The 17,106-nt window shown below is 53.5% G+C and overlaps 8 protein-coding genes across 8 annotated transcripts; 5 read left to right on the top strand and 3 right to left on the bottom strand.

Annotated features, from left to right (window-relative positions):
* Positions 1-359: 359 nt before the first annotated feature.
* On the top strand, positions 360-2,107 carry BJX68DRAFT_264501 (Zn(II)2Cys6 transcription factor; the record flags this gene model as incomplete). Its single annotated transcript, XM_071044972.1, has 4 exons — positions 360-376; positions 425-545; positions 606-1,122; positions 1,185-2,107. 4 exons carry the CDS (start codon positions 360-362, stop codon positions 2,105-2,107), a joined length of 1,578 nt encoding a protein of 525 aa, XP_070901466.1.
* A 120-nt stretch (positions 2,108-2,227) lies between these two features.
* BJX68DRAFT_274385 (FAD/NAD(P)-binding domain-containing protein) lies at positions 2,228-3,646 on the bottom strand (the record flags this gene model as incomplete). Its single annotated transcript, XM_071047653.1, has 4 exons — positions 2,228-2,601; positions 2,674-3,226; positions 3,283-3,375; positions 3,431-3,646. 4 exons carry the CDS (start codon positions 3,644-3,646, stop codon positions 2,228-2,230), a joined length of 1,236 nt encoding a protein of 411 aa, XP_070901467.1.
* Positions 3,647-3,999: 353 nt separating this feature from the next.
* On the top strand, positions 4,000-7,233 carry BJX68DRAFT_274386 (major facilitator superfamily domain-containing protein; the record flags this gene model as incomplete). Its single annotated transcript, XM_071047654.1, has 9 exons — positions 4,000-4,170; positions 4,226-4,334; positions 4,383-4,532; positions 4,601-5,262; positions 5,316-5,467; positions 5,558-5,767; positions 5,996-6,512; positions 6,620-6,836; positions 6,914-7,233. 9 exons carry the CDS (start codon positions 4,000-4,002, stop codon positions 7,231-7,233), a joined length of 2,508 nt encoding a protein of 835 aa, XP_070901468.1.
* A 60-nt stretch (positions 7,234-7,293) lies between these two features.
* On the bottom strand, positions 7,294-8,441 carry BJX68DRAFT_264505 (alpha/beta hydrolase; the record flags this gene model as incomplete). Its single annotated transcript, XM_071044973.1, has 3 exons — positions 7,294-7,364; positions 7,425-8,096; positions 8,147-8,441. The coding sequence occupies 3 exons, from the start codon at positions 8,439-8,441 to the stop codon at positions 7,294-7,296; spliced, it is 1,038 nt and encodes a 345-aa protein (XP_070901469.1).
* Positions 8,442-8,698: 257 nt separating this feature from the next.
* On the top strand, positions 8,699-10,038 carry BJX68DRAFT_264506 (FAD-dependent oxidoreductase; the record flags this gene model as incomplete). Its single annotated transcript, XM_071044974.1, has 3 exons — positions 8,699-8,767; positions 8,831-9,737; positions 9,800-10,038. 3 exons carry the CDS (start codon positions 8,699-8,701, stop codon positions 10,036-10,038), a joined length of 1,215 nt encoding a protein of 404 aa, XP_070901470.1.
* Positions 10,039-11,551: 1,513 nt separating this feature from the next.
* BJX68DRAFT_264507 (uncharacterized protein) lies at positions 11,552-12,004 on the top strand (the record flags this gene model as incomplete). The annotated part of the gene is made up of 1 exon (XM_071044975.1): positions 11,552-12,004. One exon carries the CDS (start codon positions 11,552-11,554, stop codon positions 12,002-12,004), a length of 453 nt encoding a protein of 150 aa, XP_070901471.1.
* A 791-nt stretch (positions 12,005-12,795) lies between these two features.
* Positions 12,796-14,401, bottom strand: BJX68DRAFT_274388 (bZIP transcription factor; the record flags this gene model as incomplete). Its single annotated transcript, XM_071047655.1, has 2 exons — positions 12,973-14,401; positions 12,796-12,902 (listed from the first exon to the last, which is right to left on the bottom strand). The coding sequence occupies exons 1-2, from the start codon at positions 14,279-14,281 to the stop codon at positions 12,796-12,798; spliced, it is 1,416 nt and encodes a 471-aa protein (XP_070901472.1). The 5' UTR covers positions 14,282-14,401.
* Positions 14,402-15,973: 1,572 nt separating this feature from the next.
* On the top strand, positions 15,974-16,855 carry BJX68DRAFT_264509 (MBL fold metallo-hydrolase; the record flags this gene model as incomplete). The annotated part of the gene is made up of 1 exon (XM_071044976.1): positions 15,974-16,855. One exon carries the CDS (start codon positions 15,974-15,976, stop codon positions 16,853-16,855), a length of 882 nt encoding a protein of 293 aa, XP_070901473.1.
* Positions 16,856-17,106: the final 251 nt, after the last annotated feature.

Here is a 17,106-nt window from a genome sequence, read left to right on the forward strand (position 1 = left end):
ACGAACTCGCCCGTACAGTCGCAGGAGGATAGGATGATTTCCAGGCACTTCCTTGGGATAATCGAAATGTCAAGGGTCAAAGCGCCGTCTGATTGACGCGATTGGCTTGATTGATATGATCCCTAGGGAGCGTTATCAGGGCTGGCGTGTGCCGTGCGGGGTGCTGCTTAGCGCCATCGGCTATACAGCTACAGATAAGACGCCTCCGCAGTTTCCATCCATTATGCTCCCAGCCTCGACCACCATGTCATCTAGCCACGCGTGTTCTCGCTGTGCTCATACAGTAAGACAAGGGTTCAACAGAGCTAATCTAGCCCGGACTAATAGCCCTAGAAACAACGTTGTGATGGCAATATCCCATGCTCCCGCTGTGCCCGTAAGTATTCTACTTCTTTCGCATTGCAGTGCTCATAAGTTCTTTTAGGCCTGGGCCATATCTGCGAGCCACAGGCCCCTGGAAGACAAGGCTTGGATACAGGAGCGCTAGTATCACGCCGACCTCGGGCGTCGAGATCGCGTGGGGGATGTGTATCCTGCAAGACGCGGTAGGTGGCCTTTACAATCAGCGGTCTTTATTCCAGATATACTGATATAAAGCTAGCAAGAAGAAATGCGACGAGCTGCGTCCGCAATGTAGCGACTGCCGTCGCCTGGATCTACCCTGTCGCTGGAAATCGCCATCCCCGCGCCCAGCCTCTCCACGTCTGCAAGAGTCTCAGTCTCCGCCATATCTCGACGTCGACGCCGCCTTCTCGCCATCAGCTGTGTCGTTTGATGGATCTGCGAGTGCATTCTTTGATGAGCACGGCTTATCCATCACGACTCCCACTTCTTGGACGGAGAATATCATTCTACGTCCTTTTGATCTAGCTCTGCGAGTATCAGCTAATCCCCATCTCCATACGGACGAGGATCGCTCTTTGTTCAACCACTACCTACATATTGTCTCGCGCGCCCTATGTCGCTCCGAGCAACCAGACGAAAACCAGTTTCTGACAACGCTGCTTCCCATGGCGGCGGCATCGGATATGCTAACGAGCGTCATCCTGGTGCTAAGTGGGAGCCACTGGAGACGGGTTCATCCGCCCATCTGGAATCGTGCGCTGAAGCATCAAGGAAAGGGTAAGGAGCTCTACCATCTTGATTCTTTGCTAGACGAATGAGACACTAAGCTCTGTGTCCAGCATTGGCGCAAGTGAACCAGAGACTCGCTCGCGCAGACATAGCACAGGACCTCGAAACCTGCGCCACGGTACTTCTACTCTGTCTTACGGAGCTATTCGACGGGACGTCCAAGGCGTGGAAGTGGCACCTGAAAGCAGCGAGCGCTCTGCTTCAATCGCCAGGAATGCAGACGCTTGATATGACGCCGGAAGGAGCATTTTGCCTGCAACTGTTTCACTATCTCGATTCCATGTCGACCATCTCACGATGCAGGCCTCCTCTCCTTCACAAGGACTGCAGTCTTTCAGACATGACCAGCTCTGCCTTTGCCACGGCTTTAGCGGCCTCTACCAGCACCTCGGCGCTGGAAAGTTCTGTCTCGGGCGTAACCCCAGCCCTACTGGACTTGATTGGCTTGGTCAACCTCCTGGCCTCGCACCGAGGGGCGCGCGTCGATGAGCTCTCCGACCTCGGCTTCCGCACCGCCGCTGCTCGCGTTAAAGCGCTGCTCGATACATGGCGAGGGGAGTACGAGCAAACCGAGGTGTCTACCTCGTTTATCAAGCGCGACACATACCACGCATCAACAGCCTTTGAATGCGCGATCCGCCTGCGCCTCCACCAGATTGTCGAGGGCTACGATCCCGACCACGCAGACGTGACTGGCGCAGTCGAGCAGATCAAGAAGGCTGCACTAGCTATACCGTACGGTTCTCCCGTTGAAGGCAGTCTACTCTTCCCACTCGTGATTGCCGGCGCGAGTAGTCGCGACGTCGAGTGGCGCATGGTGGCCAAGGAAAGACTGATGGTGATGGAGAACACGCTGGGGTTCGGACATGTGCGGCGCGCGCGACAGTTGCTCGAGACCGTGTGGGGGCAGGAGAGGGAGTGGAATTGGGCGGCTGTGCGGTATACGCAGTTTCCGGGGGTTGTTTTTGTCTAGACCGTTTTGATTTCTTCTTTGAATGGACACCGCCATACTCGACTACATATTTACACTCTTACTCTTACACCTGATGGACAGAGAGAAATACGTGAAAACAGTAGTAGCTATCCGGATATTCTACACCCCACTCGCTAACAACTCGCGCAAATGGCCCTGCATATCATACCCGCAAACCTCCTCAATCGTCAACTTGCCGGGGCGATCGGTCTTGGACGACCATCCAATGCGCTCATTAAGATCTTCTCTCGCGCGGAAACTCGCCTCCTGTACGCGGGTTGCCCGTGGCTTGCGCAGCGTTTCGTATAGCTTCAGACCAGTCTCGACTGTATACTCCTCGCGGAACCCCCGGTGGAATATCAGACCCAGCGCACCGGCATCCTCAAACGCCATGCACGACCCTTGCGATTGATCGGGCATCATCGGGTGCGCGGCGTCGCCGAGGAGGCAGACGAGGCCTCTTGTCCAGTAGGGATAGGGGTCGTGCCGGTATACTGCGTAGCATAGCATAGACTGATCAGCACAATAGACCAGGTACTACTAGAAAAGGGGGAAGTAAAACATACACCTCCACATCTTGACATCCTCGGCGTCGGCAAAAAGCGCCCGCATCCTCGGATCCAGATCCGGAAACGTGTCGAGGAGCTGTTCCGGGCTCGCCGCGATGTTCCACCCATCCTCGCGCAGATTATTATATTCCGACGGGTAGAAGCAGTAGCAACTCACCACGTCGCCGCTACTGCACGGGCTCATGACGATCTTGTTGATCCCGAACCCGCCCCAGTACTCGATTGCCTCGTTGTCGATGTAGTCGTCGAGTCCCAGGGCGCGCAGTTTCGAGGCCGAGATGATGCACCGGTAGCAGCAGGATGTGGACAGGGTGTAGTTGGGGGTGATGCCGAGTTGCAGGCGGGTGAGCGAGCGGATGCCGTCGGCTGCGACGACGAGGTCGGCGGTGGTGCTGTGCCCGTTTTCAAAGGTTATTGTGCCGGCTTCGGGGTTGATGGCGATTGCCTTGTGGGTTACTTTGAGGATGCAGGGTGGGCCGTCTCCGTCCTCTTCAAAGGCGGATTTGCGGAGTTGGGCGTGGATGTCGATGCGGTGGAAGTTGTTATATTCCTTTCTTTGCTCAGCTGTGCGTAGGGCTGTCGATGATACTATAGAGGTCCACGTACAGTGCCAAATCTCGCTCTATAGTCACCAAGCGGATACTCATTCTGCGTCTTGCCAGTCGCCCAGTCGTGCATGATGAGTTTGCGCAGAATCACCTAGCCACCTTGTTAGCCGGAAGCTCATGCGAACTACTTGGTGAGGAATATGCACCGGCTTAGCAGCCTGGATATCAACCCCCCACCTCTCCAGAAGCTTCGACCCATTCGGCGCAGCGCTCAGCGACGCACCAACCTCACCCGCAAAATCGTACCGCTCGTACACGGTGACGTTGTGGTGCTCTCGACGCAGCGCCACGGCCGCAGCGAGACCGCCGAGGCCGGCGCCGATAACAGCGACGTCTAGGGGGTGGTTTGTTGCAGAGGGCATTGTTGCTTGCTGCGGTTATCGGTGACCATTGTCGTGTATGGTCCAGGCGAGGCGTTGACTGTATAAATACGGATGTCTTTGGCATCCTATGTCGACAACCAACTAGCCAAGTCAGAATATGCATTCAGAGACGTATCTTTGGCTCTCGGCTTTGATGCGACGGAGCAACTCTGATTGGCCGCTATGATATCGCAGTTGGAGTACACCGAGAGTTTACCAAGACGCGGTAGTGCGGAGAAGCGTTATCTATGCGACGGAGATAAGCCCCGGCAGACGAGACGATAACGACCAAAGGAGCCTTTATATGCATCAAGCGATGTGCAGTTTCCGGACAGGTTGACGGTTAGACAAACATGGACACGGACATGGACACCAAAGACGAAAAGCGCACCTCGATCGACTATGACTGTACCGTCGGCGAGATGGAGTCGGACCGCGCCCTCTTGCGACGGATCGACTGGCGGATCCTGCCCATCATGTTCCTCACGTACTTTCTCCAATTCCTGGATAAGGTGTCGCTGAATGTGGATTCGCCCTCTGCGGTCTATCAAGGTGTCGCTTCGCTGACAGCTGCCCTAGTATGCCAACATCATGGGTCTACAGAAAGACCTGGGCATGGCAGGGAATGACTTTTCCTGGCTGGCCACCGCGTTCTATATCGCGTATGCTGTCGCGGAGGTTCCTCAGGGTGCGAGTCCCTTGTTGACTATTCAATATACCCAGACTAACGAGATAGGAATTCTCCTGCAAAAATACCCCGTAACCAAGGTCCTCGGATTCAACGTGCTGGTCTGGGGAATCCTCCTCTGCTGCTCGGCAGCAGCCCAAAACTATGCGGGGATCATGGCTCTCCGAACAATACTCGGGATCATGGAGGCTGTTATTGGTATCTCCCATCTCCGTTTTCTCTCCCTTCCCCTCTTTGTTCTGTTCACTTGAATAACTAGCCAACAGCCCCCTCTCTGACCCTCTACACAAGCATGTGGTACACCCGCGCCGAATCCACCCCGCGCTTCGGCCTATGGTACTGCGGCCTGGGCGTGGGCCAGATAGTCGGTGGGCTCATCTCCTTTGGCGCGCAGCACGCGCCGGCGAACGGGTGGCGGATCATGTTTGGCGTCATTGGCGCCGTGAATCTCATCGTTGCGGTCCTCGTGCTCTTGATTCTCCCCGAAACACCCGACAAGGCAACGTTTCTCTCCCCCACCGACAAAGCGCGGATCCGAGCACGCCTCGAGGCGGATTCCGCCGGGGTTGGCGACAAGGTCTTTTGCTGGAATGCCCTCGTCGAGGTCTTTGGGGATCTGCAGACGTGGTTGCTTATTCTGTTGACGCTCCTGATAACGATTCCCAGTGGAGTGATTACGACGTTTTCGTCGATTCTCATCCAGGGGTTCGGGTATGGATCCAAGGAGAGCGCGCTGCTGAATATGCCGTCTGGGATTGTGAGTATTGTGTCGACGATGGTCTCGAGTTATGGGATTGCAAAGGGGTACTCGCGGTGGTTGACTATTGACATTCTTCTGATTCCGACGCTTCTGGGATCGTGCCTGATGAGCTTCCTGCCGACAAGCAATCAAGCGGGGTGCCTTGCGGGTATATACCTGGTGAATACGGTACGTTGTATCCTTGTCGCAGGTACCAGAATTCCTACTAAGCAATGGGGTAGACGGTCGCCCCACTAGCCCTAATCTTCGCGTGGACCGGCGCAAACTACAAGGGCTACACGATGAAAGTCGCCGGATCAACCCTCATCTCTGCCGCATTCAGCATTGCGAATATCATCGGACCGCAGACGTTTCAGGCGAGGGATGCGCCGGGGTAAGTTCACCGTTTCCCTCTCCACCACGAACCAGCCAGCCAGCCTTCGTTCTACGATAGCGACGGAGAACTGAGTTTCTTTGAATCTAGGTATACACCCGCAAAAATCACTCTCGTAGCCGTCAACGCCGCGGCGATCATCGTGTCGACTGCGCTGCGTGTACTCTATGGAAGACGAAACGCCAGAGCAGGTCGCGTTGGTGGTCCGGCGCGGAGCAGGATGGAGATTCGCCTTGCGGATAAGCGACGGGGTGAGGAGGGTGAGGCGGGGGAGGTCTCGACGTTCCGATATGTCTATTAGTTTCATGTCTTTTGGACTTGATGGACGGAGTAGCTACGGGGTAGTATGGATGATGATATCTACGCGACGGCCCCACATTCATGGCACGGCAGTGACAGTATCCGTACCTGCCTACCTGCCTACTCAGAGTACGCGTAGCGCTCTGGTGGAAATAGAAAACTTGAATATAAACCACTTTTCCCGCAGTCCGGTGTAGCACAACCCACAGAGCAGTCCAACCTTTCCAGCTCGATCCCCAAAATGCTCATCCTCATCACCGGCGCCAACGGCTTCATAGCCACGCACTGCATCGCCCTCCTCCTCTCCACGACCCGCCACTGCATCCGGGCAACCGTCCGCTCCACCGGCAAGGCAACTGCAACCATATCCGCCCTCCACGCCGCAGGCATCCCATCTACGGCCACAGAACCCCGCCTGCAATTAATCGTAGTCCCGGACCCAACGGACGCAGCGCAGTTCACCCCCGCGGTCAAGGACTGCGACGCGGTTCTGCACTTGGCATCTGCATTCACCTACGATGCGGAGCCAGGGGAGTTTGAAGAGAAATTGCTTATCCCTGCTGTCCGTGGAACGGAGACGGTTTGCGCTGCGGCTGCAAAGGAGGCGAGTGTGAAGAGAGTCGTTGTCATGTCGAGTTTCGCGGCGGTTTATGATGCGGCCAAGGGGTTGCAGCCGGGGAGGGTCTATACTGAGGAGGATTGGAGTCCGCTTAGTTATGAGGAGGGGAGGGATGCGAAGAATGTGGTGAGCATCTATTTTGTTCCCCCTCCCCATACATCTGAGTAGCTCTGATGTTTTTTGGAGTCTGCCTGGGGTTATATACTAATACCGTGGGTGTATTTTTTATTCAGGCCATTGCATACCGCGCGTCAAAAGTCGTCGCTGAGCGTGCGGCATGGGATTTCATCGCCACGCACAATGTCGGGTATACACTCGTCACTCTGTGTCCGGGGATGGTCTTTGGACGGATGATCCACCCAATCGACTCCCTGAACTCTCTCAACGCGAGTAACCAGATCGTCTGGGACGTGTTGAAGGCCAATGAGATCCCGCCTACAAAAGCGCCCGGTACGTCCACTTCCCCTTGCAGTCCTTCCTTCGCAGTCTTCCTCGAGGGAACCAAGATTAACAAAGTGTCTGTCTAGTCTGGATCGACGTCGAAGACCTCGCCCTCGTCTCGCTACGTGCACTCACAACCCCGCTGTCTGGCCACGAGCGGTTCCTCGTGACAGAGGGGCCGTACGACACGCAGGAGATTGCGGATGTTGTTCGGGAGAGTTTTCTAGAGTACCGGGATAGGGTTCCCGTGGGTAATCCAGGGCAGAGGATGCGAGATATGCATTATAGGTGTGATTCGAGCAAGGTGACGAGGGTTCTCGATGTGGAGTTTCGCAATTTGAGGGAAAGCATTGTTCCATTGGCGAGGCAACTGTTTGAGATGTGGAGGGTTGGCGCAAATCAGTAGGATGGTTAACATAGTTTTGAATTTTGCTATGGTGGATTTAATCTAGAGTGAAGCTACAGCCTAATCATCATGCAACGCAGCCCGGATATGCTTGGCCGTCAAATCGATAAACTCCTTTGCCTGCCACAGATCTATCGAGCCAGTCAGCACACTCACATCACGCTCACTAGAGAGGGGACAATCCAACATACCCTTATCCATATGCATAAACGGATGCGGCACACCTTCAAACCTCTTCATCACAACCTCGCCCCCGGCCTCGACAAGCTTCCTCGCATACGCCTCCCCCTCATCCCTCAACGGATCACACCCCGCCGTATAAAGCACCGTCTTCGGCAGTCCCCTGTAATCCCCCGCAGAGAGGAGATCCCTCCACCACCCAATCTCCTCCACCTGCCTTCTTCGCACCTCCGGATCCCCCGATAACGATTGCCACTTTAGCGTATCAAACCACTTCAATCGCGCCCAGTTCAGGGTCGGCGCATGCTCCATCTCCCGCATCGAAGGGAACGGCGAGTCAGCCGCGCTCCCATACCGTGAAATGTCGTCGATAACGGGCGTCCCCACGGCCGCGAGGCGGATCGGGATGGGCGGGGTCCTGTCCCGTGCAAGATGGCAGCAGACGAGCGCGATGTTCCCGCCCGCAGAAACGCCGCCGATGGAGATGCGGGTTGGGTCGATGTTGAATTTCTCCGTGCCCGAGGTGGAGATGTCCACGAGGGCTGCGAACGAGTCTTGGATCCCTATGGGGAAGGCGTGTTCGGGGACGAGGCGGTAGGCGATGTCGATTACGGCGCAGCGGGCCTTGACGCAGATGTGTGCGCAGATGTGCGATTCCGTGTCGAGGTCGCCGAGGCCCCAGCCTGAGATCTTGTAAGTCTTTTCTCGGCCATGGATGGAACGGTTTACGTACCACCTCCGTGAAAGTCAACATGCACAGGCCAGGGCCCCGGGGTATCCGGTTCATACATGCGACACGGAATGAGGTCGCCGTTGTGTCCTGTGACGGTAGAATCGTAGATGCGCGCTGGTTTCGGTGCCGGGCCTGTTCCGTACGAGTAGAGGATCGAGTACTTTGATCGGAGGATTGCGAGGTCAATTGGTCTGTTGGGTGTATTGGCGACGTGCGTGTTGTAGAGGTCGACAAAGACGGGGTCGAGGTGGGGGAGGACGGAGGGGTGGATGGGGTTTAGAGATTCGTGGGCCATTGTGTTTGCTTTGCCTTTTGTGTTGTTTTGATGATTGGGTCCGGGCAGTATGGTAGGTATCAATATGGGTATAAATAACAATGGGCGGGTCGTCACAATTGGGGTAGAGATACGGATCGTCGACAGGTGGTTATCTATGCGACGGACCGACGGAGCGTATCAGATCTGGTGCGGGGTAGGCCGCGGTTGACAATGTATATCAGCTCCCCTCACGCTGCCACTGGCTGATCCCGGATGATGCTACTACAGAGAGCAAAATGCACGATCCGGTCCTCATCGTTGGCGCAGGCATAGTCGGCCTTGCTCTCGGGCAAGCTCTGAAGAGGGTATGGTTACCCCCGATTTACTGTATGTATAACGTCCTATCTGCAAAAACTCACATCCTACAGCGCAACATTCCCTTCGAGATCTACGAACGAGATGCCCACCCCGATAGCCGCGGGCAGGGCTGGGCAATAACCCTGCACTGGGCGCTCCAATACATCCAAGCCCTCCTCCCCGAGGAAACCCTCCAACGAATCCAGGATGCCCAGGTCGATCCCGCAGTAGCACAGAACGACAATGGGAACTTCCTCTTTATTAACCTCGCGACGGGGGAACCGAAATTCAAGATCCCGCCGTCGGTGCGCTGGCGCGTAAATCGGGACAAGATGCGCAGGGCGCTTCTTGTAGGGATTGAGGAGCATGTTCATTGGGGGAAACGGGTTGACGGGATTGATGTTCGGGAAAATGGGGTAAGGCTAATGTTTGATGATGAAGATAAGGGGGAGACAGAGGGACAAAATGAGTCTGCCACCGGAAAACTGGTCGTTGGCATTGAAGGGAGCAGATCAACCGTCCGTCGCTTCCTCCGCCCAGACGCATACCGAAACAAACAGCTCCCCGTCCGCTTCACCGGCGTCGCAGTCGATCTAACCCCCGAGGAAGCCGCACCCCTGCGGGCCATGGACCCCTTACTCTTCCAGGGTTGCCACCCGTCAACAGGCGTCTTCTTCTGGTTCTCGATCCTCGAGACGCCCGCCACGCATCCCAGCGGGATGTACCGCGTGCAGATCAACATGTCGTGGCGGGTCGAGTCCGCGGAGGATGAGGTTGCTCAAACGGACAAAGGTAGGCTGGAAAACATGAAGAAGCGCGCGGCGGGCTTCGCGCCGTTCTTATTTGACGCCGTGCAGCGCATCCCGGAGGGGACGCCGGTGCTGGAAATCACCCTGGCGGACTGGGAGTGTCTGCCGTGGGACAATCGTGGTGGGAGGGTGACGCTGGCGGGGGATGCAGCGCATGCGATGGTGATGTGTAGAACTGCCCCGTTGATATTCTACTTCTCGACGGATCTCCATAAACTGATACGATGCTAGACCGCGGCGAAGCAGCCAACCACGGGCTCCTCGATATCTTTCACCTCGTCGAAGCGCTCACTCGCGTCTACGCCGGCGCCGACCTGCCGACGGCCATGGACGAGTATGAAAGCGAGATGCGCGCTCGCACTGCCCCTGCGGTACAGCTTAGTCGGGAGGCGTGTATGGAAGCCCATGCGTGGGACCAGCTGAATGAGGGGTCGGCGATTCTGTCGAAGCGGAAGATTGGTACCCTGTAGATGTCGAATGAATGCATTTATTCATACGTCCGCTATGCTGAATGCACCATCCTAGAGCTCGCTATGCCTAGTATCTATAAGCGTTCGCAAATTCTTGATAGCGTATCTGGCGAGCACCATGTGCCTAGCAATTTACTGCCTCCTGGCCCATGGAACCAGAGAGCGGGGTCTCACAGCCATCTCGAACGTTGTGTAGAAGTGATGCTTGTCAGATACTTCACCACAAGTTCAAAGGTACCTGGAGGTCCGTTCATGGTCTTCTGATCTTATATGTCCACCCCTCTACCGAATATGTCAGCAAAAAGCAATGTCACGCTGCTTGTGCATCGCCGCTGGGCGACTTTCAGGTAGCCCGTCAGTAGAGGTCGTTGGAACATATAGAAGATGCATCCCTCAAGAGTGGGTGGTAAAAGAGACAGTTGAAGGAATAACGAAGAGATTATCTTCACCTGAACTGCTTCCGTATCTATAGTTATGACTAGGAGGATGCTTGCCGCTGAGGAGGTCTCCTGAAGATTGTATGTTCTTATAGAAGTTGTTGGCGCGGGCCTGAACTGGAAGCTGGCTGCATGAGGTTTTTAGCAGTCATAGCACAAAGTTTACCTGTGGCTTCCAAGCACAAGATTTACACCACAGCGTGGGTCTGCGCGCTGCCACTGCAGATGGCCGCCGTCGCGAGTGCCATGCTGGACAACAAACCCCACCCAGGGATTCTGCAGCAGGCGACAGACCACAATGTCTACACGCCTGGGAGTGTCAGCAGCCTCAACGCGGTCATTCCGTATCTTCCACCTCGGCCGCAACAGTCTTGACTGAGATGCGTCAGTCCGCCGCCGCGCTACGGTTCGAGCGACGGGACACAGGTGGGCGGAACAAGTGGGAATGAGGTTACTGCATACGCAATGTAGCAAGAAAGATACTTCTCAATAGCCGGGTGAGATAATATCTCCAGGTATAAAGAACGTGTCATTAAAGTGATGACGTAGTGAATAGAGGCAAGACGGTCCGAGGCACAGTGTCAAATGTACCACCGATTCAGTGGGGCTTATTCTTTACTAATTACAATTGCATGGCTATCAAGCATCGGGTGAGGCGACATCAAAAGCCTCCGACGGGGAGATCACTAATCAGTTATGGTATCCGGAGGGTAAACAAGACCCCACCAAAGTCATTCCACATACCATCCCACGAGAATAGCGCTTAAACCCTGCCAATAAGAATGCGCAGGGCGACGAGATTGCACTGCGATTGATGTTGAAACAGCTCCCACACTCAATTGGTATGATCTAGCCTTTGCGAAGCGAGCTTTGCGCCAGGAAGCAATGCCATGAAGATCCGCTCGCACGTTAAGCCATCAAGGTAAATAAATGGGTATTTACACGGCACACCCAGACTCTTTTATTCGTTTAGGGCTTGTACGCACCATCCAGTGCCTGATACTGTGCGCATATAATTCCCAGTCGGTAAGTAGTGGACGGATCACCAAGCCCAGAGCAGTGCTTATAGACAAAGGATGACTTTAGATTTCCAGATGCAAGAGGTTATCACTGTCACAGTCCTCTTCTTTGGAGACCGGCTACTTGTATTCAAGATACGGCCAAAGAAGGCTCCAACCAGCGACCCGCAACACATCACCGAACAACAGGATGAATGGATCATTGGGCCGCCTGTTGAGACCTATCAAGCGGACGACTACGACCACCGAGACGCTGCCCGTAGAGCACTTGCGGGAGCTGGGATTCGGGACTTTGAATTTTTGGGCACATTCGATGAGTTTGGGAAGGAACTCACCAACGACAACTGCTCCTACGTTGTTTTTATCGCCAAGACTACGGCTGCAGTGAGGTTGGAAGATGGCTGGGGTTGGGTGACCGAGGATGAATTATGGGCATCCCGCTATTTTGTCTTCTTGAGAGAATACAATCCATTCGCAAAGTTCCGCGCCCTGGATTCCGCTTGGGTATAGGCTCCTTTGCACATTTGTTTGAGAAACCGGGCACGTGCTTCTTTGGTTTACTAGCCCACTTGTATAACATGAAGAGGAATGGCTAAACTACAGAGTGTTTGTATTAAGATAGCAGACATTGAGTGTTGCACGAGCATAATCCTGACCCCCGACTAGCAGTTGATTTATTTATTTCAACAGAGGGGAATTGGCAAAAAATGAAATAATCCTTGAATATAACTATCAACATTAAATAACCTAGGAGGGGGCGCAGAGACAGAAGAAGTCATAAAATAGACTGTAGTACCAGATGCAAACTAGAAGAGGGGTGGAAATAGTTTAGATATCTTTTGATGCTGCTGGTGTTCATGATTAGAAGGATAGCCAACCGTGTCCCCCTGGACGGTCCTCGCAGGGGTCAGCCTTCCTGGTAGGCTTGCTCGGGGTTTCATCACGAGGATATATACCAGGGACGCCGTTCATAGTAATACTGCGCAGCTCAATTTGACCAAGGTAAACTTCGAAATGCCGAACCGGGTAGGTACATTAACTCGATCAAGATTTGTTTCAAATATAGGGGGAGCGAGGAGTAGTCAAATACCCACCAGCCGGACTCGATCGGCGTTTGCGCGAGCTAGGCGATGCTGATTCAGGTCTTACCACGAGCAGCAGGCCATGAGACTCCGACAGAGCAGGATATACGAGATCCGACGCCACGAGCAGCAGGCCATGAGACTCCGACAGAGCAGGATATACGAGATCCGACGACACATCTTACCGAGTGCCCCAAGGCCAATGTGGTAAAGCAGCTACTATCCCCCCAGCTCCATCACACAGTGCTCAACCTCCGCTCGGCGAAAGCCAGGAACACGCCCGAGACAAACACAAGATGCGCTTAGTACTGATACACTGTCAATCTCTGAATCATTTTCAAAGATCAGTTCGAAGAGACTTACATCTGATTAAGACGCTTTCGGCAACAATGTTACGCGTAGTCGCGCGCAGTGGAATGTTTTCCAGGGATGTGGACTGATACAGGTTGCCCCATAGTGGTCTGCGCTGTATATTCCGAGATCCTGGATGCAATGGGAATTCCAGCGCCCCGGGAGAGTCGCTGACGGGGATGATGCCTTTTTCTTTAAGATATCCTTCAACGTCATAGCAGTCAAACCAGACATCGCTTGTTGCACGGTCAAGGCTCTCGGCAACGTCCACGAAACTTCGTTGCTGAGGGATGTGGGCCAAATAGTCCCTGCGGTAGTCCATGTAGTGTAGACCTGCCCCACCTATGCTAAAGAAGGGAATGGCCAGCTCCCATGGAGTCCCGCGCTGAAGCCCATTTCGTATAATTGACTCAAAATGCATCGCCAATTGTTGTTGCGTCAGTACTGTCAGCGGAAAGCGAAACCTTTGCTGCGAAGGGACCGGATCGAAAGCCGGGTCGATCAAAGCTCTATACGCCATTTCAGCGCAGGCACGAGAGAGTCTCTCGGCAAACCCAACTCCCTCTGTATCGCTGATGGCTGTGTGATAGACATTCTGTAGTAGGAGCGGAGGGGCATTCCCTGTTTGCTTTGCTGGGTGAAGAGCTTCGGTGGTATATGACGAGAGCGGATGCGGTTCCTCGAGACCTTCCTCCTGTGGCACAGGCCTTGAAGGGTTATTCGAGTCAGGTTTGATGCTCTCGCTGCATTTGCCCTTGTTGCCACGTTCAAGGAAAGTATTACCCGCATCACCGGTGGGCGGAGTTATATCGCCATGTTCATCATCCACGACCGATATTGCCTGGTTGGTAAGAGCAAGGCTCGCTTTTAGGGATTGATGGAGCTTCTGCGTAACATTCGGGGCCGATTTCAAGACGTTGGATTTTATCAACTCATCGCTGAACGAGATAAATGTCGTGTTGATCTGCTCCACGATGATTTCCAATCGACGAACGCGGCTATTTAGTGACGTGACTGTGGCCTCCTTGCGGGCGCGGTAAGCTCGCTGTGCGAGTCTCATTTGCGTTTTGCGTCGCTCATGTTGTTTAGTACCGGGTACGTATCTCAAGGCTTCAGAAACGCCGACGTTTGCTGATCCCTCTTCCTCCGTCCGTATTCTTGGACGCCCTCTCCTCCTTCCTTGTCGATTCTTACCGGGCCAGCGGCCGTCTGTACCAGTTGTTTCTGATGAGTCGGCCTGAGGGTATGACATCGTATCAAACCCTAGGTTCTCTTCAATGCCCACTTGCATGCCATCACCAAACGGCAAATCATTGAATATGTTGTTGAAGTTTTGTGCTGGGTACCCGGTCATCTTTTGAGAAAATGTACGCAGGCCGGGGCTGGAATTTTGGAAAGATTCGGCAACAGCAATAACTATACGTATGTGCAAGTGAACTTAGGCCCCATGGAACACATGACATGCGAAGAAATCTGCGGTCGAGGTAGTACCAGGGACTCATATGTATTGAAACGCGACGAGTAGCAGGCGACAGAGCAGCGTCCAAGCATTGGCAAGTGATTGGCGGCGATCCCCAGCACCCCGCAATTATGGCAGAATTGGCACTCCTATACGGAGTAGGTGCCCCTTCAACCTCGGTTTCTTGCTTTGATTATACTAATTACTAGGTCTGTTCTAACCGAATTTACTCTGGTGGCTGCTCTTCGAACTGGAGCGGAGACTTCACACCCCGAGTCCGACTGGTGCAAAAAGCGGAAACAGCCAACCGGAGTCCACGGGTGCGGTACCTCAGGGCAACGGATTTCCATTCCTCTGCGAGATGGCGACGCCCCACCTTTCAAAATCCTCCTCCTCGTCTACCATCTTCGCTAAATCAGACAAGCCAAGCACCGCTCCAAACAGGCCGCAACGAAGAATCGATGAGTATCAAGGCATTGGGTCAGCCACTTTGGAACACGACAACAGTTGGAACTTGACGTCATGGAAAGGATCGATACATTGTCACAACCTAAACTGCAATGTAACGCCCCCCAAGGCGACGGCTCGTTGTCGTGAAACCATCTCTGCTCGTCCTCTGAGCCTGTAAGGGGGATATGCACAAATTCGCGCTCACATTCCTCGCCGTTGACCTCCCAGTTGTAACCTTTGTCGGCAAGGTACGGCTTGACGGTTTGGTGGACCACATCCATAAACTTAGTCCTCATAGGCCTTTCACCAGAGGGGAAATGCCTGGCGATGTGGCTGAATGTAAGACGGACAAAAGGCTTCACTCCTTTTGTGTCCTGCTCAATTGTAGGTGATTAGCAAATTGACTATTGCTCAAGTTCTCCTGGATTTACGCATGATACCCCGACCCGGTACAGAGTGCCGGGGGCGCATCTCAATTAATATGAGTACCACATAGAATGCCGGCAGCCCAACTTGGGTATATATCGGGGAAATGGCCTCGGCCAGTTTTGCTTTGTGCTCGAGATCTGTGAAGCTCCCGGTAGGATGATAAATTCTCCAGTCAGGCATATTGCAAAAATAAGTTTGGGTAAATCAATGAGAAAGTGATGGCCCAATAGTAGTCAAGCAATTTGTGATATGTGCGTGCTTTGATAGCATTGTAGAGAGTGATTCTTTCGCAAGGTAGGTTTCTTTGTGAGAGAGGAGGGAGACCAAACATCTGTTCCCTGTTGCCGATGATTAATGGTCCTTCTCCGAATCCTACTCCACTCGCCTCACCATAACAAATTGAATTGCGGGGTACCGTCAAATCATCCCGAATTGCGGGTGGGGGGACCATCAAATCATCCCGAACCCACTGCAGATCATGCTGTGTGCGGCCATAGAATGTGCCATGAAATTATCCCTGTATATACCAAAATTCACGATAAGTCATCAGGTCCGAACCGGGGTTGAATCAACTTATTGACGATCTTGCAACAAAGGGGGTACGGACCGCTACTTAAATGACATGCTCCTTGTCTTGCAGTGTTCTAAGTTCATTGCGATCTTGTACTATTTCCTATATCCTCTCCTCATACAAAACTCATTTCTAAGATGGCTGGGCTGAGGGTAGCTGTTTATACCGTTCCCCCAATCCCGTGCGTTGACCATGTCTCTCATCGCGAAAATACCACATGGTCGCCAGAAACCTGCACTCTGATTTTTTCACCAAACGAAGCTGTTCTCGTCGATACGGGAATCACGATCAACCAGAACAAGGACTTGATCAAGTGGATCGAGGCAACTGCACCGGGACGAAAGCTGGCCTACATCTACATCACGCACGGCCACGCAGACCATTTCCTAGGACTCCCTCAGCTGCTGGAACGCTTTCCAGAGGCGCAGCCCGTGGCAACCGAAGGCACTGTCCAGCATATAAAACAGCAAATTGCGGAACCGTATTTCACCTCTAGCTGGGTGGCCTTTTTCCCTGGAGGCCAACTTGCTACTCCAGGGCCGCTTCCGAAACCGCTTCCAAAGGATAACAAATTTGTATTGGCCAACCGATGGACCTTCGAGGCCATTGAGTGTGGGCATTCCGACACCTTTGACTCCACCGTGCTCTGGGTCCCAGATCTGAGACTTGCGGTCTGCGGGGATGTTGTATACGGCAATGTGCATCAAATGCTTTTTGAGGCAAACTCTCCAGAGAAGCGACGGGAGTGGATCAGAGCAGTGGAAAAGGTCGAGGCACTCAATCCAGCGTATGTGGTACCTGGACATCGAAACGCGGATGAGATGGATGGCGTTTGGCATTTGGAATCAACCAAGAAATATATCCAAGATTTCATTGATCTGTTGGATGAGAAGCCCAGCAGTACAACTGAACTGTACTCTGCAATGCTTGCAAAATATCCGGACCGATTCAATCCTATGGTCCTCGGTTGGGGCTGTCATGGAGCCTACGTGTCGGGCGAAGTGCCCTCAGCTAGCTGAGTATCCTCGACAAGCGAAGCACACAGAAATTTATGTCTTTTCAATATAGCCTAGTAGAGGTCAATACTACCAGCAGATGTTACATTGCTGAAATCGGTTTGAGTCAGAATGCTGCCATTATCCCGCGTAGAAATGGTTACGTTTTTCATCTGTTCCAGGGCGAAAAGGTGAACCGCCAGCCTCAGCTTTGATCAGCGTCTTCCACCTTTATTTCATTATTACTTTCGTCAAGCGCATGCAAAGACCTGATA

This window comes from Aspergillus pseudodeflectus, assembly GCF_044049435.1.
Source record: "Aspergillus pseudodeflectus strain CBS 756.74 chromosome Unknown BJX68scaffold_11, whole genome shotgun sequence".
NCBI lineage: Eukaryota > Fungi > Ascomycota > Eurotiomycetes > Eurotiales > Aspergillaceae > Aspergillus > Aspergillus pseudodeflectus.